General features: G+C 57.3%; 1 protein-coding gene across 8 annotated transcripts in view; it reads left to right on the top strand.

Annotated features, from left to right (window-relative positions):
• The window catches only part of NIN (ninein), a 73,750-nt gene that overhangs the window by 15,886 nt on the left and 35,278 nt on the right, over positions 1-22,586 (top strand). For all 8 annotated transcript variants that reach the window (XM_075427231.1, XM_075427233.1, XM_075427232.1 and 5 more), the window contains exons 4-9: positions 7,481-7,650; positions 14,828-14,867; positions 16,338-16,528; positions 18,551-18,697; positions 20,170-20,337; positions 21,831-21,967. In XM_075427231.1, the coding sequence (XP_075283346.1) occupies positions 7,481-7,650; positions 14,828-14,867; positions 16,338-16,528; positions 18,551-18,697; positions 20,170-20,337; positions 21,831-21,967 (853 nt within the window). The remainder of the gene's footprint in view (positions 1-7,480; positions 7,651-14,827; positions 14,868-16,337; positions 16,529-18,550; positions 18,698-20,169; positions 20,338-21,830; positions 21,968-22,586) is intronic.

Below are 22,586 nucleotides of genomic sequence, written 5' to 3' on the forward strand. Positions count from 1 at the left end.
CTGGAGCGGCACTTGATATCTGCGTGTAGACATCTAACAGCACTTCAGATGCTGAAGATGTCCCGTGCCTGCTGGATGGGCTGGGACCTCTCTCTCCCAGATGGCTTCTGGGGACCAGGGATGCCTCGGGAGCTCTCCGACGGTGGCAGATCGTTACGGGCAGGTGAGCAAATGGCTGCTTTAATGCTGCTGCTTGTTCCTCCAGCTGGGGCTGCCACATCTCCTTGCCCTCCACTCGAGTGCCGTGACCCCGGCGTGGAAGCCCCAGCCTGGCAGGAGGGGTTTGAGCTCTGCCTCGGCGCAGACCCCGCTGCCGTGCCGGTGGGATCTGCCTCGGTGCCTCACCCGAAACCCGTGCCGACTATGGGTGCTGCTCTGATTTGTGAAGGCTCTCTCCTGGAGGTGGGCTGCTGGGCGCAGAAACACCCCTCCTGGCTGGCACTGATTTTTGTTTTTCGTATTCCGTTCTATTTCCTTGTGTCTGAGATGAGCGGGGTCTCGTAGGAAGCTGCTCCGAGGTGTCTCTATTTCATAGAATCATAGAGAAGGTTGGAAAAGACCTCTAAGATCATGAAGTCCAACTGTCAACCCAACAACCCAGTTTCTACCCAGGGGACGGTCCCTCTGCCCCAAAGATGCTTCTGAATAAAACGAGCCCTCTGACAAGCCGGGCTGGGGCTGGTCGGGGACAGCAGCGGGTGCTGCGAGTCCTCGCTGTCCTGGCTTCTGGCCAGCAGGGCGAGGGAGGGGATTCTGCCCCTTTACTCCACTCTCCTGAGACCCCACCTGGAGTCCTGCATCCAGCTCTGGAGCCCCCAGCATAGGAAGGACATGGATGTGTTGGAGCAGGGCCAGAGGAGGCCACGGAGATGATCCAAGGGCTGGAGCACCTCTGCTATGAGGACAGGCTGAGGGAGCTGGGGCTGTTCAGCCTGGAGAAGAGAAGGCTCCGGGGTGACCTTAGAGCAGCTGCCAGTGCCTGGAGGGGCCGACAGGAAGGATGGAGAGGGGCTTTTCACAAGGGTGGGTAGGGATAGAACAAGGGGGAACGGCTCTAAACTAAAAGAGGGCAGATTTAGATGAGATATTTGGAAGAAATTCTTCCCCATGAGGGTGGTGAGGCCCTGGCCCAGGCTGCCCAGAGAAGCTGTGGCTGCCCCCTCCCTGGCAGTGCTCAAGGCCAGGTTGGATGGAGCTCTGAGCATCCTGGGATGGTGGAAGATGTCCCTGCTGATGGCAGGGGGGTTGGGACCAGATGAGCTTTAAGGTCCCTTCCAACCCTGACCATTCTAGGATTCTAGGGCTGGTGGAGCTGGGAGTACTGGGGAGGTGTGGGGCTGAGCCCCTGCAGCTCCTGCTGGAGGGGGGCTGAGGTCTGCCTGGTGTCACCCCCGCGTGGAAATCCCGCAGTTTGCCTCCGGAGCAGCGGGAGCACGAAATCCCCAGGGGGGGGAAAACAGCTTAGCGAGGGCGGAGAGGGGAACCCCAGGTTTCCCCTCCTGGAGCATCGATCTCAGCTGGAGCGTCCCGCGCTCGAGCGCAGCCAGTTAGCAAAACGACAGCTCTCCCCCTGAAACAGGCTGCAAAACCCACGGCGTCCAAGAGATGCAATTGATGGATTATTATTATTTATTTATTTTTTTCCCCCCACCGCTCATTTCCAAAGCTCTCGACGCTTAGAGGGAGACGGGCGATGACAGCTCTCGCACCCAGCGTCCCGTAATATAGTTACCCGATGTGGGGCAGTGGGTGCTGGGGAGCGAGGGGGGAGCCTCGCCGGTGCCTGGCGAGGGGTTGGGTCCGCTGGCACCCCATCCAGCCCTTTGGAGAGGAGCTGGCACCCCGGCAAACCAGAACTAATCTGAGCAGGGACATCTTCCACCAGCCCAGGGTGCTCAGAGCTCCATCCAACCTGGCCTTGAGCACTGCCAGGGAGGGGGCAGCCACAGCTTCTCTGGGCAACCTGGGCCAGGGTTTCACCACCCTCATGGGGAAGAATTTCTTCCCAATATCTAATCTAAATCTGCCTCGTATGGCTGAGGAGCTCCAGCTTGATTGAAATGTAAATGAATCTTCTAGAAAAGGCTAAATTTGGGGTTATCGCCGGGGAAATGACAAATGCAGCCGGCAAGAGGCTGCGCTGGAGCCGGGGAGCCCTCCTTGGGGACACGTTTGCCAGCTGGGTTTTGCATGGCAGGGGATTGGAGGGCGCGGGGTGCAGGTAGGGAGCCTGTGTCCGGAAGGCATTGATTATTTAATGCGTTTTGACGGGTCGGTTAACGCCGAAGCCTTTGCTGCTTTTAATTTAGATCAGGCTCGAGATTTGGAGAAGCAAGCTGCTCTGTGCTGTCGGTGTCGAGCTGTCGGCGACCGTGGAAGCGCTGGCGTTGCAGCCCGCCCCGGGCTGGGGAAAAATTGAGTTAAGAACTGTGAATCGTAGCATTTAAATGAGAATTTAATTTGTTTTTTTTTTTAAAAAAAAAAAAGCAGAGATTTCGAGGCTGTTGGTGTCAGGAGGGTTTGCTCTGCAAGGAGGCGGCAGATGCTGTGGTTTTACGTGGGCACTAGGGCGGTGGAAGGGTCCCGCGGGTCTGCGGGCGGCTGAGGGCTCGTGTCTCTGCTTCCCACCCCCCATCCAGCCCCTGCCACATGGCCAGGGGGACCTGGCAGGGGACATCGCTGTCCCCGTGGCTGCCGTGCAGGGTGGCTGGGCGCGAGGAGCCCGGGGGGTGACGGGGCAGCCCCCGGCGTCGCAGTGGGACCCGAGGGCTGGGGACGAGGAACCAAAACTGCCGTGGGACGCAGAAGCGGTTCCTGCAGAGACGGCTGCCGGGGGTTCCCCCGGCTGGGGGGGAAGCAGCAGGTGGGAGAGGCACTCAGGCTTGCAGAGAGCAGCTGACAGATTTATTTTTTCTTTCTTGGCCAAGAATCTGAATTCTCTTTCTGAAGGGAAGGCTGGCGCGGAGGATGGTCCTGGCGTGCTGCAGGCGCTTTGCCTGGGAAGCAGCCCTGAAAGCCAAGGCAGGCAGAGCTCCCAGCGCCGCTGTCATCGGCTCTGTCCCCTCGGGGACACCGGTGTGGGGACAGGGACCCAGCTGTGAGCCAGAGCATCAGATGGCCGGGCAAACCCCAGCTCTGCCGGGAAGTGGTGGGCAGAGGAATGGGGGAGACCCTAGAAAAAGCAGAAAAAGGCCTGAAGGTGTCTTGAAATCGTGGTTATTTCAGCAGGAGCGCGACTGCCGGGGAGCACCCCGGGGACTTTGCGGAGCTGCCTGGCAGAGGTGGTGCACACAGACAAATTATCAGCCCAAATTACCAGGGTTTGGTGCTCTGGAGAGGTGCTGAGATGTGGCTGCTGGGAGCCCCGTGGGACCCGGGCTGGGTGCTGCTGCTGCCAATGCTCCTTGTCCACGGGTCTCCGAGGCAGTGACGGGGGGTCTGCGGGCAATAGAATAGATTGAAGAGGGGGGAAAAGAAAAAGGAAAAAAAAAAAAAAAAAAAATCAGTTATGTGGGTGTTTGGGGGGGGAATTAATCAGGCTTTATTCCTCCACATTATGGTAAATAAAAAGTCAGCTCTGTGCTGGAAGCCCGGATTGGGAGGGATTACCAGGGTGGAGCGTGGGATTACAGGAACACCCAGAACAAATTAAAGAGCAGCTCGATGCCGTCCTGCCTGCGGTCACGAGGGGCTGTTGGGTTGTGGTTTTTTCTCCTTCCCAGGAGACAACAGAACTGGCCTCCTGAGGAGGAGCTGGTGGGATGATGCCCTTGCAGGAACCTCATCCGTGGGGACAGGTTGCTGGCATGGCTGGTCTGGCTCTGGCTCCGCAAGCAAACCAGAGTAGGGACAGGTCTAAACCCGGTGCTGCTGTCTGGACAGGGGTGATTTAGGCACAGGCAATGCCTCTGGGTCAAAACACGTTGATTTGGGGCCGTGGTGACCCACCCACTGCTCTATCTCAGTTGCTGAGCCCCAAGTGTGGAATAAGGACCAGGAGGAGCTGACGGGTGCCCGGCGTCTCGGGGGATTAGAGTTTAGCAGCTCCGAGCTGCTGCGTGCCTTGCCCAGCGGGTAGGCTGCCTGCCGGAGCGCGGAGGATCCCTCCCTTCCAAATCTTCAGCGGCAAAGAAATTAATTTCGCCTGGAAACGACGGGCTTGCGGGGCGAGGGTCGCCTTCCTCCTCTAAAACCTCTTTTGTCTGCGCTCGGTGGCTTTGATGCTGGGCCCAGGAGGATGCTCCTCGCCGTCAAGGGGAGCCCCCCCCAGTCCCCAAGCATCTGAGGGCAGAGCAGGATTTGGAAATGACTTATCTAGCGCAGAAAGGCAGAAAATCAAGCGTAAATCTCTAACCATGGAGACGTTTAACTGCTGAGATGGACGGGGGGGAGCGAGCCAGGGAACCGATGGCTTCTGTCTGCAGCACTTAGCTCAGGGGGGGTTCTCGTGAAATGCAGATTTAGGGTTTGGTGGGCTGTTTTTTTTTTCAGGGGGCACTTTGGGGGGCCCAAACCCCACCAGGCAGCGGAGCAGGGAGGTGAGAGGCTTCCTTCTGGCTCTTGCCCCAGGCCCAGGGGCAGTTCAGGGGGGGCAGCTCATACCCCGGTGTCTAATTAGGCTTCAGCTCTGGGGTGTGTGTTTTACTAAGCCGGCGCCTTGCCGAGGGCTGGAGGAAGCTGCAAGAATTCGACCTATTTTCTCCTTCTCTTTTCCCTCCCTTGGCGGCTCGTCAGCCCCAGAATAGCGAGGGTCCGTGCGATGCAGCACCTCGCCTCGCTGCGGGCTGCTGGGGGGGGGTACCCGAGGTCCGGCTCGAGCGAGAGCAGCCCCCCTCAGTGTTCAATACCAGGTTATATTTTACGGTGTTTGGGATAAATGGCACATGGGGCTGTTTCATGGGCATTTTTGACGTCTCCCTCCTCTTCCCTCATGTGCCTTGGAAAGCTCGTGTGGGTTGAGCATCTCTCTACATCCTTCCTCGTCGGTTTTGCCTGGAAATGAGAAGCTCCGTTCAGCTTCTGCATCCAGGGAGCACGGGTTGCTGCTTCGTTTGCTTTCTCTAAATACTGGGGGTGGTGGCACTTGGCCGCTGTGCTGGGGTTTGGGTTGGGGAAGCCGGAGGGGCTCGGAGGATGCTGCCCGTGCGGGAGGTACCTGTGCCCACCCGGTCTGGAGATGGTGGGGCTGCAGAGGAGGAGATGGTCTGCGCGCCCGGGGATGGGGCTGCAGGACGCGGTCCCTTACGCCGGCGCAGTGCCTGTGGCCCTGTAACACCAGGAGCTTGTTCTGCGCCGCGCACGGGGGAAGAGCTGTCACCTGGTGTTACGGAAAAGCACTCTGGCTCGGGAAATGGGATGTTGGGGTGCGGGAGCTGGGACCCCCCCGGGGAGCTGGGACACTCCTGGGGAGCTGGGACCCTGGCACAGCCTATTTCAAAGTCGGAGCTTCGCAAGGTGGGACCAAACTTTCCGCTCTTCTCAAACGGCAAAGGGGCACCTTTCCCTCCCGGGGGTGGTCTTGGGCTTTGCCATTTCTTAGCTGGAAAGGAAAAACAACTCTACCCAGGCACTCGGACCAAGAAGGAGAGAGAGAGTTAAAATGCAGAAGTGGGGAGATGCTCCCGATGCCTCGCTTGCTGTTGAAGCGCTTGCGGGGTGGCACGGCGCGAAGGCACCCACGTTTCCAGCTGCGGTGGGGGTTCACCACGCTGCTGGGGTGGGAACGGGGCTCTGCTGAGCATTGGGGAAATCCAGAATTAATGAAGCCGTAGCTTCGTTGCTGCGAAATCATGGCTTCTTTTCTCCCCTCGTCTTTCCGAAGACGGATGGGCGCGGAGGTGCGTTCCTGTCTTAGACGAGAGGAAAGATTATTTCTTTAAAAAGAAAAAAAAACAAAGCTCCCAGCCCTCTTCTGCGATGGTGGGGGGGGAGAAAATCAACGGGTGAATGACTAGCCGCAAATATTAGCATTTCAGAGAGAGCTGCTGGATGGAGATTGTTCACCACCGGGCAGGCTTTAATAGGACTGATAAGGTTGGCTTTTGTTCTCGGGCTCCTGCTTCATCAGCCTGCCCGGTTGCGGTGGTTCTATCGGCGCCGCGCTCCATCGCGCAACTTCCAGGCGCGGGCCCCGGCTGCGGCGAAGCTCGTTAGCACGGCCCCGCTCAAACGCGGGCGCCGGGTTCGTTCCCTGGAGCTGCGATGTGGACGGATGGCGCGCGGGGCTGGAGGAATCAAAGGCCTCCCGGTCCTGTGTATTTTATAATTCATTGCATAGCTAAGCTGCGGAGTGTTTTTTCTTCTAACAAGCTTGAAGCCTTCTTCCATATCTGAAGGAATATTATCCAAGGAGGCATTTGGGCGGGGAGGGGGGGTTAGAGACCCGCTGCTTTCTGTCTGCCGTTTGGCAGTGACTGAACAGCTTCCCTGCTCCTTATTAGTATTGCACCCTTGCATTTATTTTGCGCTCCGCAAATAAAATTTTAAAAAGCTGCTGCTCCTGCCGCTGCCTCGGCGCACTGCGAGCAGAGGAAAACAAAGATGATGGAGTCCCTGGGGGGGTTTCGACGGCCAGGTTAGCAAACACTGAAACAAGAGCCTTTCCCTAATTGAATCCCTGGTTAATTTGGTCCTCCATCTAATTTGCCCCCTGCTCCAGATGTCGGGTGATCCTCACTGAAAATAGCCCAAAAGGTGCTTTTTTTTTTTTTTGGTGTGTGGTTTTGTTTTTGATCCCTGGCCGCGAGTGCTCCCGGATAATTCAGTCCCCGAAGACAGAGGCTTGCTGCGGGAAGCCGGAGCCGGGGAATGCGAGCGGAGCCCCTTGTAATTAGATGATGGCTCCGAAGGGTTATTTCGATCTTGCAGTCAGCGTTAGTTGCACAAGCTGGGACCTGCCCTGCCGTCGCCCGGATCAGCCGCTCGTGTTGGCCCCCCAGGCGATGTTCGCCTCCAAACTTGCTCAATTTTCTTCCCCTCGCCCGGTTGTTTTCACGCCTTTAATCGAGCCGTGATTTAAATCCACCAAAGGCAGCAGCTGTAGTCGCCCAGGTGTCTGAATAACCTGGGGACTTGAGCCGCTCGAGTGCCGCGCTGTCCCTAATTAAACCTGCCCGTCGCTGGTAATGAAGATCAGCGCAAGGAGGAGAGACCTAATTGGCTTTATATCTAAGGCTGCAGTGCAAGGTTAAGGGGCTTTTTCCCCATATTGTGAGCTGAGCAAACTTGATTTGGGAATTGGGGAAGGTGAGGAAGACAGAGCCTTGATCCCACTTTTTTTTTTTTCTTCTTTTTCTGAGCAGGACCAATTCTGCCCCGATGCCACAGGGAGGGTAGTGGTCCTGGCAAGGAGCTGCCGCCTGCCCAAGGGGAATGGTGGTGGCAATTCGGTGCTCGAAACGCTGCAACCAAACCAGCAGATCCTGAAAAGAAAAAAAAAAAAAATCACATCACCAATGCGCTTTGTTCTTGAATTTCACAGATTCTTCCCCGGAAGCCCAGCCCAAGTACATCAAAGGCGGCAAACGCTACGGCCGGCGGTCCCTGCCGGAGTTCCAGGCGTCGGTGGAGGACTTCGCCGAGGTGACCGTCATCGAGCCGCTGGGCGAGGAAGGCCATCCCCGGCACGTCCCCTCCGGTGACTGCGAGGAGGTGAGCAGGGGGGAGCTGTGCCCGCCGAACGTCGCCGCTCCCCGCGCCGACCTGGGGTGGGCTGGGTGGCCTTGGGGCTGTCCCAGCCAAGGCGGTGGTCGCTCTCCTCGCCTGTCCCCAGGGATCAGCGGTGCCAGGAGCACCTCCTTTGCTCCAGCCCCAATGGCGTGGGAAGCCGGCGACGAGCCGGGCTCGCGCGGTGACGTGCACCAGGTCCTGATGCCGCCGGCCTCCCCGCGCTCCTGGGCCAGCAATTAAGCGAGGGCTGTAACGCTGCCTGCGTGGCTAACGAAGTGGGGAGCTGAGTGAGCAGAAGGAGCCCGTCCTCGTCCATTAGCACACACAGAAACCCGGCCGTGGCTCCAGGAGAGGGGACAGGGGAGAAGAGGGGTGGTGGGCAGAGCTCTGCGGCAGGCAGCTGCCTTGGGACCATGCCCTCCATCCAGAGCCGCCAGCTTCTCCGGTCGGTCCTCTGGGATTGATTTGCCCAGCAAAAAACTTGCGTGCTGCTGCGGAGCCCTGGCCCAGGCTGCCCAGGGAGGTTGTGGAGTCTCCTTCTCTGGAGATATTCCAGACCTGCCTGGACAAGGTCCTGTGCAGCCTGCTGTGGGTGACCCTGCTTGGGCAGGGGGTTGGACTGGGTGACCCACAGAGGTCCCTTCCAACCCCTACCATTCTGTGTGATTCTGTGTATGAAAGGAAAAGGCCGACTGCCCCAGGAGCCTGCGCATACCCTTGCTCAAAAATCCAGATTTTTCTTTCCCCGACTTGTTTTGTAATCAAAATTAGTAGCTCTCTTTGTGCGAGTGCTTTCAGTCCCAGAACCTCCTCTCGCTTCTCCAGAGCAGGAAAGCAGAAGGGGACGCGTGGTCGGGTTCGGTGCCGTGCGTTTCCCCGGAGCTGGGCTCCTTCCAGCCTGCCCCAGCTCGCCAAGATTTGTCAATTCACAGAATCACAGAATCCCAGCATGGCAGGGGTTGGAAGGGACCTCTGTGGGTCACCCAGTCCAACCCCCTGCTGAAGCAGGGTCACCTACAGCAGGCTGTAGAAGACCTTGTCCAGGCAGGTCTTGAATATCTCCAGAGAAGGAGACTCCACAACCTCCCTGGGCAGCCTGGGCCAGGGCTCCGTCACCCTCAGAGGGAAGAAGTTCTTCCTCATCTTCAGCTGGAGCTTCCTCTGCTTCAGTTTGTGCCCATTGCCCCTTGTCCTGTCTCTGGGCACCACTGAAAAGAGCTTGGCCCCGTCCTCCTGACCCCCACCCTGCAGATATTTGTAGGCATTTCTAAGGTCCCCTCTCAGCCTTCTCTTCTCCAGGCTGAACAAGCCCAGCTCCCTCAGCCTCTCCTCGTAGGAGAGATGCTCCAGTCCCCTCAATTCACAGTCGCAGGCTCCGGAGCACCTGGTGGGAGTTTTCCAGTGGGAAGGAGAAGAAATGCTGCTGCTTTTCTCCCCTCCTCTGTCTCCTGGCTTCGCTGGTGCTTTCCTAGAGATGGGGGGGCTCCGCAGCTACCTGCGTAGGGGGATGCCCGACCCTGCGTGGGGAAGCAAGGGAGAAATTTCCAGTTTCCAGTGTTATTCCTACGCAGCTGAGCTTAAAAATGAAACGCAAAAAAGCCCAAAGAAAAGCTTTTCTGCCAGAGCCAGCTGCTTTACCCTGTTCTCAGGAACCTTTGCTCACTGCCACAGGGATGCTCATCCATCTCCTGGGCTGCCCTGACCTTGAAATCGGCGTTAATCTGCCCACGACCCCCAGGGAAGCGATGCCCTCGATAGAAGAGGCCACTCTGATCTTAGTCCTCTGTTTTAGCTGTCAAGGAGGTGTAAAAGGCCAGCCTGTTAATGAGGTCAGTCAGTTAACGGGTACGGAACCAGGCCGTGCTCCACGTTGGCTGCGTTGTTGTCCTGGTGGGACCTCTCGTTGTGACTTTAGCGGTGGATGGGATGGCTAATTCTCTTGCAACTCAAGCAAAAAATCAGGGTAAACTTGTAAAATCCCTATTTTCCATCTTTATCAGCGTTACTCTTTTTGTCTGTAAAAGACGATCCTCTTGGTCTGCGTAGAAGTTCGTTGTCTGAAGGCGTTGGGGGTCCCGGGGCTGAAACGCTGGGCGGCGTTGGGGACTCCCAACGCGTTGACTTCTTGGGCTCGGCGCGGCCAACAGCCTTTGCCCGGTTTTCTCCGCACATCAACTGCGCTCCGCGAGCCTGCCTCCAGCCCAGGTTGTTTTGCCGGCCTGAGAACTGGGGCAGCGTGGCTTAATTGGTGTTTTCTTTCAACCGATGCCAATTAAAAGGGCTCAGGCTCTGTCTGAGAGGCTTCCTTCCCCCTTCTCGTCTCCGTAAACGCGAGAGGAGAGACGGGAGGGCTGGTCTGTGCGTGGGGTCGGCTGCCCGGAGAGGCTCTGCCATCTCCGTCCCCGGGGGCTTGCCAGCCATGAGTGGCCAGGTCGGAATTCAGCGCTGACCCTGCCGAGAGCCGGGGCTGATGTGGGGATCCCCAGGTTCCCCCTGACCCACGCGAGTTTGTCCCCACGGGTACTACGAGGCGAACGGGCGATGAGGAACGAGCAGCTTTATGGATGTGGTGAAAGCACCCAGAAATGCAGCGGGAAAGCTTGCGGTGGTCAAAGCTGGGCAGCTCTGGCTGTCACTTTGAGCTTGGTTGTCCTAAACTCTTGATGCAGGTGATGGGACTTGTGGGGCTTCAAAGCCTGCGGCAGCTGAGAGCTGGCAAGCTGGGAAGTGCTGTGACCTTGCTTGCGTTTCCTTTTCGCCTCGCGTTATGCCTGACGATGATCTGTGCGGCGGTGCAGGGCTCGATGGGGAGCAGGTCTGGTGGCCGTGGGGTACCAACCCCGAGCTGGTGGCAGGGCCAGCAGCACCCTTTGGCTCATGGGTCCCTGGCAGTGCAGGGCTGAGATGGGGAGCAGGTCTGGTGGCCTTGGGGTACCAACCCCGAGCTGGTGGCAGAGCCAGCAGCACCCTTTGGCTCATGGGTCCCCGGCAGTGCAGGGCTGGGATGGGGAGCAGGTCTGGTGGCCTTGGGGTACCAACCCCAAGCTGGTGGCATGGCCAGCAGCAACCTTTGGCTCATGGGTCCCCGGCAGTGCAGGGCTGGGATGGGGAGCAGGTCTGGTGGCCTAGGGGTACCAACCCCGAGCTGGTGGCAGGGCCAGCAGCAACCTTTGGCTCATGGGTCCCCGGCGGTGCAGGGCTGGGATGGGGAGCAGGTCCGGTGGCTGTGGGGTACCGACCCCAAGCTGGTGGCAGGGCCAGCAGCAACCTTTGGCTCATGGGTCCCCAGCAGCGCGCCCCAGGGCACCCACGTAGACGTGGCCGGTCTTAAGCCCATGCTGGCTTCCACACCTCGGTGTAGGACATCCGTCATCTCGTTCCCCGCTGCAGGCTCTGCTCCGGGGAAGGTCCCTTGTCCTTGCAGGCTGTAGAAACCACTGTCGTGTCCCAGCTCTGTCCCCTCAGAGCCACCCGCTCCACAACATCCGTGTGTTTGCTTCTACAGAGAGTGGTTTCCAGCATGCCTCGGCCTCTCGCAGCAAAACCTTCCAGGAGGGCCAGGTTCAAACTCTGTCTTCAGGTCCTTGAGGGACAGACGTGAAGCTCCTGAAGCGCAAGTGTCCCATAAAGCCAGGATCCACAAATGCCGGCTCCGGGTAGTGCTTGCTCCCCCCTCAAAAGTACATTATTGATGTGGCTCTGGTGCTTCACAGGCAGCTGGGAAAGCGGGGCGTGGAGATCTGTCGTCTTTTGGGGTCTCTGCACCGGGCGCTCAGACCGGCGAGCGGGTCAAAGAAAAAAAATCTAACCTGGGAGTGTCTAGAAGCGATAATGCTGGGTAGGAGTTCTCGAGTTCCGATGGTGAGAATAAACAACAGTAATGACAACAAATATGTAGTGCATAACATTTAGCTATGATGTCTATAGATTTGTAGCTGCATTATTTACATTTTAATCCAACGTGTTGCCTGAAAACAGTCAAGGTCGTGCTGGATGGGGCTCTGAGCAACCTGAGCTGCTTGAAGATGTCCCTGCTCATTGCAAGGAGGGGTTGGACCAGGTGACCTTTAAAGGTCCCTTCCAATCCAAATGATTCTCTGATTCTTTCTCTGATTCTTTCTCTGATTCTTTCTCTGATTCTTTCTCTGATTCTTTCTCTGATTCTTTCTCTGATTCTTTCTCTGATTCTTTCTCTGATTCTTTCTCTGATTCTTTCTCTGATTCTTTCTCTGATTCTTTCTCTGATTCTTTCTCTGATTCTTTCTCTGATTCTTTCTCTGATTCTTTCTCTGATTCTTTCTCTGATTCTTCCTCTGATTCTTCCTCTGATTCTTCCTCTGATTCTTCCTCTGATTCTTCCTCTGATTCTTCCTCTGATTCTTCCTCTGATTCTTCCTCTGATTCTTCCTCTGATCTCTGGGCGAGCGCGCAGGGAGGGGGAAAAATGGGGTGCGAAGGCTCACCTTGCCACGTGCCAAGCAGAACAGGCTCGGCGTGCGCTCCTGACCGTCATTTTAATTAGCAGTGTATTCTGGCGGAGAACAAAGGTCCGTCTCGCTGAAGCAGATGGCGGGGTGGGGGTTGGGGGGGGGGGGGAAGATGTTGCTGCCTTGTTATGGGGAGCAAACGGCGCAGGCTGCAGATGCTCGCCCGGACCCCGAGCCATCTGCTCCGCAGCCCGGCCAAGCACGCGCCTGCCCGAAGAATAGCAGATTCCTGGGACGGCCGCCCCGGCGCGCGGCCCGCCGCCATGTGTGACCTGCGTCCAGCTGTAGCGTGGCCGGGGCCGGGGGGGACAATGCCGTGCCTGACATCGGGATGCGCCGGCCCCCCGCTTTGTCCCCCCGCCGCACAAAGGGACCCCGGCACGGGGCCGGGGGGGGGGGTCACACGAGCTCCCCGGGGTTGGTGGCAGCGGGTTACCAGCCCGCAGCCCTCCCACTGTCTTCAGCCTCTCCGGGTTGTTGGTGTTCATGGAGTCGTCGCGCGCTGGGGTTTTGGGGTTCTTGGTGTTGAGGCGAGCCCGGGAAGTGAGAGGGTCTGGTGCTAAATGGTTTAGATCTGATCCTATATAAAAATATATATGTTACTTGTGTGAAAAGCTCGGGCTCGGCAGCAGACCCCCCCTCCCCCATCCGAGCATCGCTGCCCAGCGTCCCCTGGGTGCCCCCCTCAAGGACAGGGACGAGCGGCTGCGGGGTGGCGGCTCTGCCCGGCACCCAAAGGTGCCCTCACCCAGCACCGCCTTGGCTGTCGCCGACGTACAGGCGCTCACGGGTGGGACTGCTGTTGGCTCATGTGTTTTGGGGGAAAACGGGCTGTTTTCTGCCTCTGCAGGCGGTGCTTTGGTGGTACCTGTTGCCTCAGCTTGTGCTTGCCCCGATGGTTTATCAGGCAAACCGGGCATCTGCCATCCTAACCAGCCTGTGCCAGGCTGGTTTCTGCCTGGGGGAGCAGAGGTTAAGCCCCCCTCCCCACCCAAGGCTCCCCCCCAAAAGCAGGGGGGGGTACATGGCGATGCTGCAGCCCCGCAGCCCTTGTGTGGTCCAGCAGCCGAAACGGGAGCGAGCAGCAGAGCTAAAGAAAGTCCAGTGACCTCATCCGGTTTCCATGGCAACGCTGCAGATTAATGGCTTTTGGCTGTAATCTGAATGGGACGTGTTGAACTTTTATAGGGTGATTTAAAGCCTCTTTATGCCCCGGGTGACTTTGACTTCAAATCCATCAGTCCCGGGGAAGTAACATCTGCCGGTGCTGCTGCTCAACCAGAAGTTCACATCGCCGAGCAGCGCCTGTGAGTAAATACCCTCGGCTGGTACAAGGGGTGGTAAAGACGAGGTAACACGTAGTACGTGGGGAAATCATTTTAAACAAGGCACTTCTGCCCTGCTCCGGGCGCCGCCTGAGCGGACGCGGTATTTCACGGAGGAAGCGGGATGGCTTCAGACCAGCAAAGAGTACGGTTTGGGGTTTTTTGGGGTTTTTTTTTTTCCTCTAGTTAGCTCAGCAGGGAGCTTGTTGGCAGCACAGCTCTGTCTCCTGACCTCGAGCTGCAGCTAGCGGAGGAGCTTCGGAGCGGGCCTGGCCGAGCAGCGCGGGGTGCTGGCCCTCGAGCCCCGTAGGCAGATGGGTGCCGCGTGTCGAAACGGAGAGCGTAAAGTGGCAAAAGCTTAATTCCCCGGCTTGTGTTTGCTCTGGGAGCCGAGGTCCCCGTCGCGCTTGCGGGTTCGTGGCAGCTCAATCAGCTGCCACGGATGGGGGTCCCAGCCCCGTGGAGAGGAGCGGGGCCACGGGACGGTGCTGTGCAGCGCGGGTTTCCGCCGAGGGCTGCCCGTGGCGGGGATGCTCGAGGCTCGCAGCGCGCCGTGCTCGTGTCCTGGCTGCGGGCGAGATCTGCGGGGGGCAGAACGTGATGCAAAAACAAGGTGCTGGAAGGAGAGGATAACCCAGACTCGGATGGTGCCTGTGTGCAGCTCGTGATCTTCCCTGCTTCCTCATCATCAAAGATGGGGACAATCTTTTGAGTAGAGACAGCAGTAACAGGACGAGGGGTAACGGTTTTAAACTAAAACAGGGTAGGTTTAGGCTGGATAGAAGGAAGAAATTCTTTACAATGAAGGTGGTGAAACACTGGAACGGGTTGCCCAGAGAGGCTGTGGAGGCCCCATCCCTGGAAACATTCCAGACCAGGTTGGACAGGGCTCTGAGCAACCTGATCTCGTTAGCGGTGTCCCTGCTCGCTGCGGGGGGGTTGGACTAGATGAGCTCTAGGGGTCCCTTCCCACCCAAAACTTTCTATGATTCTATCATCTCGACCATCGATACGTCCAAGCCGAGCAGCACGGCTTCCTCAGAGGGCAAATCTCTCCCTCCCATCAACCTGCCGGCCTCTGATCTGCCACCTCTCGTGGGTCACTGGTGGGGCTTTGGGCATCTTCTTGCCCGCAGCTGAGGTCCATCCCCGCCGAAGCACCTCGCGTGCCAGAAATGGGGCGGCATCAAAGAGCTGTGGATCGCCGGCCCGCGGGGAGCGGGGAGATGAAAGCCCGGCGGCGTTGCTGGAGCCCTGTAGCTCGTTTGATGCTGATCGCAGAGTCTCTTTCATGCGGGCGATGCCTTGCAATCGTAATCACTCGGGAACCTTTTGTTTTCTCCCCAGCGCTGGAAGACACAAGACAGCGAGGAGTACGAGGCCGAGGGTAAGAGCAAGCACTTGTATTGCTTATTCTCTTTTCAGCTTGGAAGGTGAACCAGAGGAGCACCCTGAGAGGGGTCTCGGGCCAGGTGGGTGCCCTGAGCAGTCCCAGCCTGGCGTGGTGCAGAGCTCGGCACGGCGCGCACGGGGCAAGCAAGCCCCGAGCTGGGAATAAAAGCTAAAACAGGGCTCCTTGGAGGGCACAGTCTTGTGCCTTACCCTCTCTGCCCTCTCTTCTTCCTCCTGCCCAGTGCAAAGGCTGCTCTGCTGTAGGTTCTCCTGGCCGCCCTGGCCCCAGCACCCCCAGAGCAGCAGCCGGGGCTGGGTCCTGGTCCCCACTCTGGCCCCGGGGGCTGCTGGCTGTCGTGGAGCACGGTGGGCACTAGATGTGAGCACGGACCAGTCACTGAATATTTCCTAACTGTCCCATAAAGGAGAGCGGGGTGACCCCCGGGGTGCGGGCAGCTCCCCATCCCACCCTGCTCCATCTTCCACATGGACACAGCTTGCAGGGCTCAGGGACGGAGCAGGGACAGCAGTGGGACGTGTCCTGCTCTGGGATGTGGCCAAAGGTGCCCGTTTGGGCAGGGACACTCAGGGCAGGGACACTCAGGGCACCTGGCAGCATCATGGCCAGCCTCTTCTGTGTTTCAGCTGCTCTCTAAGCCCTACCCCATCCAAAGGGACCAATCTTTTTTCTCTCCAAAAGCCGCTTTTCCAGCCCCAGGGTGAGGCAGCGGGGGCAAGGAGGTGGCCCCGACCGTTTTGGGTCTAGCGAGCGTTTCCAGCCGGGTGCGACCACACTCCAGGCGTTCGCTGGAGGTGGAGGAAACGTGTTCAGCTGAAGGCTGTTGGGGTTTGGGTTGGTTTTCTTTTTTCCTTCCCCTGCAGGGGTGTTTGGAAGTGCTTAGATCAAAATACACGCTGCAGTTTATGTTCAAAGAGGGTGGGAGTTTAGGCAGACCCACCTCAGGGGTGGCATTTATGGAGATGGGCAACCACAGAAGTTCTCAACCTGGTCAAGGTATATGTGGATATGCAACTTGCTCGGTTCTTTCCCTTGGTCCTGTAACTGCCCAGATGAGGAGGGGGCCCTTCATCCATGCCAGTGGCCAAGGGGACAGGGCTACATTCCCCCTGGCCACCAGCCCACACTGGCCATCAGACTCACGATCTTCCTGGCCATGGTCCTGGATGTGGGGTTCCCTCGCCCGTGGTGGCTCCTGTGAGTTGAACGCTGAGCAGGATCTGCTCCATCCAGTAGCTGTACTGGTACCAGTAGCCATACCAGAAAACTACAAGCGTGCTCTGAGCAGGATGAGGGAAGGCAAACGGTCCCATGGGGTCTGATGAGCAAAGAGGGGGGGTCTGCCCACCACCACAGCGAGTCCCCTGTGATGGGCAGAACCCCCAGGTTTTCCGTTGGGTGCAGCGTTTGGGCAGAAACCAGAGCGGGTTCCCCCCCTGTTTCCAGGGCAGCTGCGCTTCTGGAACCCGGATGACCTGAATGCCTCCACCGGGACATCGCTGCCCACCCCGGACTGGATAGAGGAGAAGCTGCAGGAGGTCTGTGAGCACCTTGGCATCACCAGGGACGGCCACCTGAACCGCAAAAAGCTCGTCTCCATTTGCGAGCAGTACGGGCTCCGACCGGCGGCCGGGGAGGTGAGTGGCCACGTACCGACCCGCTCACACCGGTGCACGCGCCTGGGTTTTAGCCCCCGTGAAGCCCGTCCTGTGGCTGACTGCACACAAGTGCCGGTGAGCAGGTCGCTGCTTGGAATCACAGAATCACAGAATAGTAGGGGTTGGAAGGGACCTCTGTGGGTCACCCAGTCCAACCCTCCTGCCCAAGCAGGGTCACCTACAGCAGGCTGCACAGGACCTTGTCCAGGCGGGTCTGGAATATCTCCAGAGAAGGAGACTCCACAGCCTCCCTGGGCAGCCTGGGCCAGGGCTCCGTCACCCTCAGAGGGAAGAAGTTCTTCCTCATCTTCAGCTGGAGCTTCCTCTGCTTCAGTTTGTGCCCGTTGCCCCTTGTCCTGTCGCTGGGCACCACTGGAAAGAGCTTGGCCCCATCCTCCTGACACCCACCCTGCAGATATTTGTAGGCATTTATAAGGTCCCCTCGCAGCCTTCTCTTCTTCAGGCTGAACAAGCCCAGTTCCCTCAACCTCTCCTCGTAGGGGAGATGCTCCAGTCCCCTCATCATCCTTGTAGCCCTCCGCTGGACTCTCTCCAGTAGCTCTTCATCTTTCTTGAATTGGGGAGCCCAGAACTGGACACAGTACTCCAGATGAGGCCTCACCAGGGCAGTGTAGAGGGGAAGGAGAACCTCCCTCGTCCTGCTGGCCACGCTCTTCTTGATGCACCCCAGGATCCCATTGGCTTTCTTGGCAGCCAGGGCACACTGCTGGAAGGCGGTTTTCGGCTCCGGCTCGCGGTTTTCCGGTGAGTGTGGTGGTGTCGGACCATCAGAGGTGGGAGGCTGCTCTAGCAGCAGGCAGCTGCCAGCCTTGCGGACACCGTAGCGTGCAGGTCTTCTCACGGAATCGCAAACTGGAATTTGAAAACATAGCCTAGATTCCAAGGATGTCTCCTTAATCCCAGGAATCTTCTAGCTAGACAGTAAATATGGGTTAAAACAGTCACAGGTGATTGCTTTTGGCTTCATGAAGGCCTGCGGGCAGTTTCTGTCCTGCAGGAGAAGTCTGTGAGAAAATTATTTCTTTAGCAAAAAAAGTCTCTTATCAATTTAGGTTTTAGTTTTATTAAAAAAAAGAGATTTGCACCGTAAAATAACAGGGCTTGCAAACATTTCCTTCATCAAATGTGTTTCTGAGCAGGTATTCCTTTGCAGCAAAATATTTTCAGGATATTAAGGCTGAAAATCAAAAAAAAACTGTAGACAAAGAAATAGTAAGGGCCTAATCATAACATCTCTGGTCCTGATAAGGTTGGTCTTGCTTTGCAGAAAGCAGACTGCCCTGAAGCATGAACCAGAGTTGTTCTAACCTTGCAGCGTCTTGCTATGGTTTTTTGCCTGGTGACTTCACCAGCTGCTGGGGTTCTGGCTTCTGTCTCGCTGCCTTGCGCTGAATTCCTGAGGTCACCCCGTCTCGGGCAGGATGAAGCGAGGTTTTTATGTGCTGCCTCGCAAGATGGAGGCTCCAGGATGACCAGGAGCTGTCACGCTTGTAGAGGCAGGATTGTCACAGTGTATGTGGTTGTGCAATTTTCTATATAAAGGTTGCTGTCCCAGTGTCATATCACAGCATGGTGGGGGTTGGCAGGGCCCTCTGTGGGTCACCCAGCCCAACCCCCTGCCCAAGCAGGGTCACCCAGAGCAGGCTGCACAGCACCGCGGCCAGGCGGGGCTGGAATATCTCCAGAGAAGGAGACTCCACAGCCTCCCTGGGCAGCCTGGGCCAGGGCTCCGTCACCCTCAGAGGGAAGAAGTTCTTCCTCGGGTTCAGCTGGAGCTTCCTCTGCTTCAGTTTGTGCCCGTTGCCCCTTGTCCTGTCGCTGGGCACCACTGAGTCATGCCAGTGCCGGGTACCAGGTGACTCTCTTGCTTTGCTCTTTTTTGTAGGTACTTAAGGAATAGGATGTTTTCTGCTGTGCCAGATCGTTGCCGCGGTGTTTTTGGCAGTAGCAGATGTGGTTTCTGTCCTCTGCCGTTTGCAGGTGCTTGAAGAGGTGCTCCACAACCTGGAGCAAGACGGCACCATGAGCATAGAGGACTTCTTCTACGGCTTGTTTAAAAACGGAAAGTCACTGACACCCTCGGCGTCTACTCCATACAGACAGCTGAAACGACACCTCTCCATGCAGGTGAGAAACCCGGCTGGATCCCGGGGTAAAAGCAGAAATCCTGGGCGAATCCCACCTAGCCCGTCTCCTCCTCCTCCTCCCCACTTGTCCCCGTGGTGGGCAGGCTGGAGGTGGTAGCTGGGAGCTGCTGGGATGTGGAGCAGGGCCGGCGATGCCCCGGCGGCACTGTGGGCACGGCTTTGCTGCCCTGAGCGAGGAGATGAGGTGAAGCTGCTGAGACCACCCCATGGCAAAGGGGGGGGAGACTCCCCTGTACTGTAGCGTGGCTTGGAGATGGCTCTTGCAAGCTGTGCAGTGCGGTAAGCGAATGGCATAAACTGGATGCAGGGGGAAGCGGTGGCCTGGGCTAGGCTGGAGACCCTGGGCGTGCAGGTCCCACATCTCATCTCTGATTTTTAATTTTTTTTTTTTTTTTGAGAGAGAGAGTTTGAGATCTGCTGCCTATCTTTGCCTGGAAGCTCTAGGAAAAGTGCCTGTGCGTACACTCCCTGCAGCCTTTTGAGGGAAGGCGGCACCTGAAACCAGATAGGGACGTGGAAAACACTTTTGGAGCACTGCAGGCAGCTCTGAAACCGTTGCTCCTCGGATTTATTATAAATCCGGAGCGCCTGGTCGCTCTGCGGTGCTGCGAGGTCAGCACAGAATCACAGAATAGTAGGGGTTGGCAGGGACCTCTGTGGGTCACCCAGCCCAACCCCCTGCCCAAGCAGGGTCACCCAGAGCAGGCTGCACAGCACCGCGTCCAGGCGGGGCTGGAATATCTCCAGAGAAGGAGACTCCACAACCTCCCTGGGCAGCCTGGGCCAGGGCTCCGTCACCCTCAGAGGGAAGAAGTTCTTCCTCGGGTTCAGCTGGAGCTTCCTCTGCTTCAGTTTGTGCCCATTGCCCCTTGTCCTGTCACTGGGCACCACTGAAAAGAGCTTGGCCCTGTCCTCCTGACACCCACCCTGCAGATATTTGTAGGCATTTATAAGGTCCCCTCGCAGCCTTCTCTTCTCCAGGCTGAACAAGCCCAGTTCCCTCAACCTCTCCTCGTAGGAGAGATGCTCCAGTCCCCTCATCATCCTTGTAGCTCTCCGCTGGACTCTCTCCAGTAGCTCTTCATCTTTCTTGAACTGGGGAGCCCAGAACTGGACACAGTACTCTAGATGAGGCCTCACTAGGGCAGTGTAGAGGGGGAGGAGAACCTCCCTCGACCTGCTGGCCACACTCTTCTTGATGCACCCCAGGATCCCATTGGCTTTCTTGGCAGCCAGGGCACACTGCTGGCTCATGGTCAACCTGTCGTCCACCAGGACGCCCAGGTCCCTCTCAGCAGCGACGCTCCTGCCGGGTATTTGCTTGGCAGCGAGGAAAAGCAGACCTTAATCCTTAATCTCCAGAGTCCCGTTAGCGAAATTACACGTACGAGGCTTCGGCGTGGCGGGGTGGCCAGATGCCCCGCCGCAGCCTCTCCCTCTCCCTCCCGGCAGTCGTTCGACGAGAGCGGGCGCCGCACGACCACCTCCTTGGCCATGCCCAGCGCCGTCGGCTGCTGCCTCTTCTCCAGCCTGGACGACGGGATGGGCTACGGCTGCGTGGAGAGCGTCCTCGACTGCTGGCACCAGGAGGGCATAGAGAACAGCCAGGAGATCCTGAAGGTAACCAGCGGCTCCACCTCGCCCCTTCTATTTGCTTTTATTTTTCCCTCTCAATGTGGGATGCTGGACCGTAGCTGGATTATTCCCCCCCTCCTTTAAAATTCTCAGTGCTAGCAACAAGAATCGAAGTGTTCTGGGAAATACCCAGTAATTTCCTTTATCACAGAATATATCACAGAATAGTAGGGGTTGGAAGGGACCTCTGTGGGTCATCTAGTCCAACCCCCCTGCCAAAGCAGGGTCACCTACAGCAGACTGCACAGGACCTTGTCCAGGCGGGGCTGGAATATCTCCAGAGAAGGAGACTCCACAGCCTCCCTGGGCAGCCTGGGCCAGGGCTCCGTCACCCTCAGAGGGAAGAAGTTCTTCCTTTACTGGAATGATGGTGCATCCCAGAGAGCTGGAAGCTAATGATAAAAACGTAACGTGACTCCCAGCTCAGCTCGAAGAGGTCACCTGTATCTGTAGAAAGCAATTTAATTCCTTCACCTCGCTGAACGCAAAGCTTTTAGCGCTGGGATGACCTGGATTATTGCTGGTGCTGAGGTGGAGGGCAGCACTCAAAACCCTGCTCAGTATTTAGTGTTTTATTACGCAGACTAAATGGGTAATGGGGGTTGCAAATCAGTTGCCTGAAGTAAACCCCATCCCTGTCCATCCTGCCAGAAGCCGTGGACGGGAGAAGGTGATTTCACGTGGCTGCTCCAAGTCTGTCGCTGGGTTCCCAGCAGCGACGAGAGCAGGTTTCTCTTGGCATTTAATGTCCGTGTGGATATTGAACACCCAGGTTGTAATGACCTCTGCCGTTGCTCGGGCTTCAAAGCCCACTCGTAGCCGGGGCTCGTGCCGGCCAGCTGGATACCCTGGTGCTGCTGCTTTCGGCAGACTCGTGCGGTGCACCTCGACCTTCTCTTCTGCTTGTTGCTTCCCACCGGTAACTCACTTGGTTACTGGTGTCGCTGGGGTGGTTTCTCTGGCATTTGGAGTGTTTCAGCCCCACCAGTGGTCCTTCTGCCCTCCATTTTGTGCTGAAGGAAGTCACAAGCAGTTGATGAGAACTTACTAAGAGGTGGGATCCTTGCTCTCGGATACCTCCTGCGAGGCTGCTTCCGTGCTGCCTCTCTTGCAAGAGCTGGGTTGGTTTAACGTGAACATCTTCAGCCACTTTCTTGCAGCATCTGAATATGTAAAAGGCCAGTGCAGTTAGGTCCCCAAGAGAATTAATGCTTTTAATCAGGTGTGGGCTTAATTTCCCGTTGGTCTAGCAGCACCGCCAGGACACTTTCCATCTCCGCAGCTGGCAGCAGCTCCTCAGCGGAGGAAGGTGGCAGAGATGTCTGGTTTATTGCCCTACAGGAATTTGTGAGGGATTAATCAGCCAGCAAAGATCTTTTCTGAGCCTCCTCGTTTTACGCTGTCACTTCACAAACAAATGTCTCCGGGCTGCTGCCGGGCTGGAGAGCTCGTTCTCCTCTAACAATGTTGTTTTGCAGGCTTTGGATTTCAGCTTGGATGGGAAGGTGAACCTGACGGAGCTGACGCTGGCGCTGGAAAACGAGCTTTTAATCACCAAGAACGGAGTCCACCAGGCAGCCCTGGCGAGCTTCAAAACGGAGATCAGACACTTGCTGTAAGTCCCCGGGCTCACCGGCTCTGCCGCTGCCTCCCTGCCCTCGCCGTGGGGCTGAGCAGGAGCTCGAGCAGCCGCTGGTTCATGGCAGCTCCCAGCAGCTCCCAAGCGGCACGGCCGTTCCACTGGAAGGTTGGGTGCTCTGTTAGCTGCGATGGAAACTTTCAACTCTCTCATGTTGTATGGGTAAAACATTCAAACCCAAGGATTGCAGAAAAATATATTAAAATAAAAATAAAAATCAAAGCAGCAGGCTGCTTCCAGCCCTGCTCTGTGGTCTGGATGTGGTCGCTGCCATCTGCAGTTGGTCGTTGATGGCCACGGAATGCAAAGCTGAAGACGGGGGCTGGCACAACTGGCTAAGCGGTACCTTTAATCCTACCTGATTTCTCGCAGGCGCGTTGCGTGGGTTTTGCCGTGTGGTAGAGGTGTAGGTGAGCTACGAAAACGCCATGAACCCCCTTCTTTTTTCTTTTGAAAGTCAACACAGCTTGACTTTGCACTGGACTTGCCGTGCGGGCTTCCCCAGCAAAAGAGTGCAGGAGATGCGAAACATTCCCCTGTATGCACATTTATTAATTTATAAATTCTATACATGTACTGCCGAAGCTCAGATATT

Source organism: Opisthocomus hoazin, chromosome 7 (genome assembly GCF_030867145.1).
Source record: "Opisthocomus hoazin isolate bOpiHoa1 chromosome 7, bOpiHoa1.hap1, whole genome shotgun sequence".
NCBI lineage: Eukaryota > Metazoa > Chordata > Aves > Opisthocomiformes > Opisthocomidae > Opisthocomus > Opisthocomus hoazin.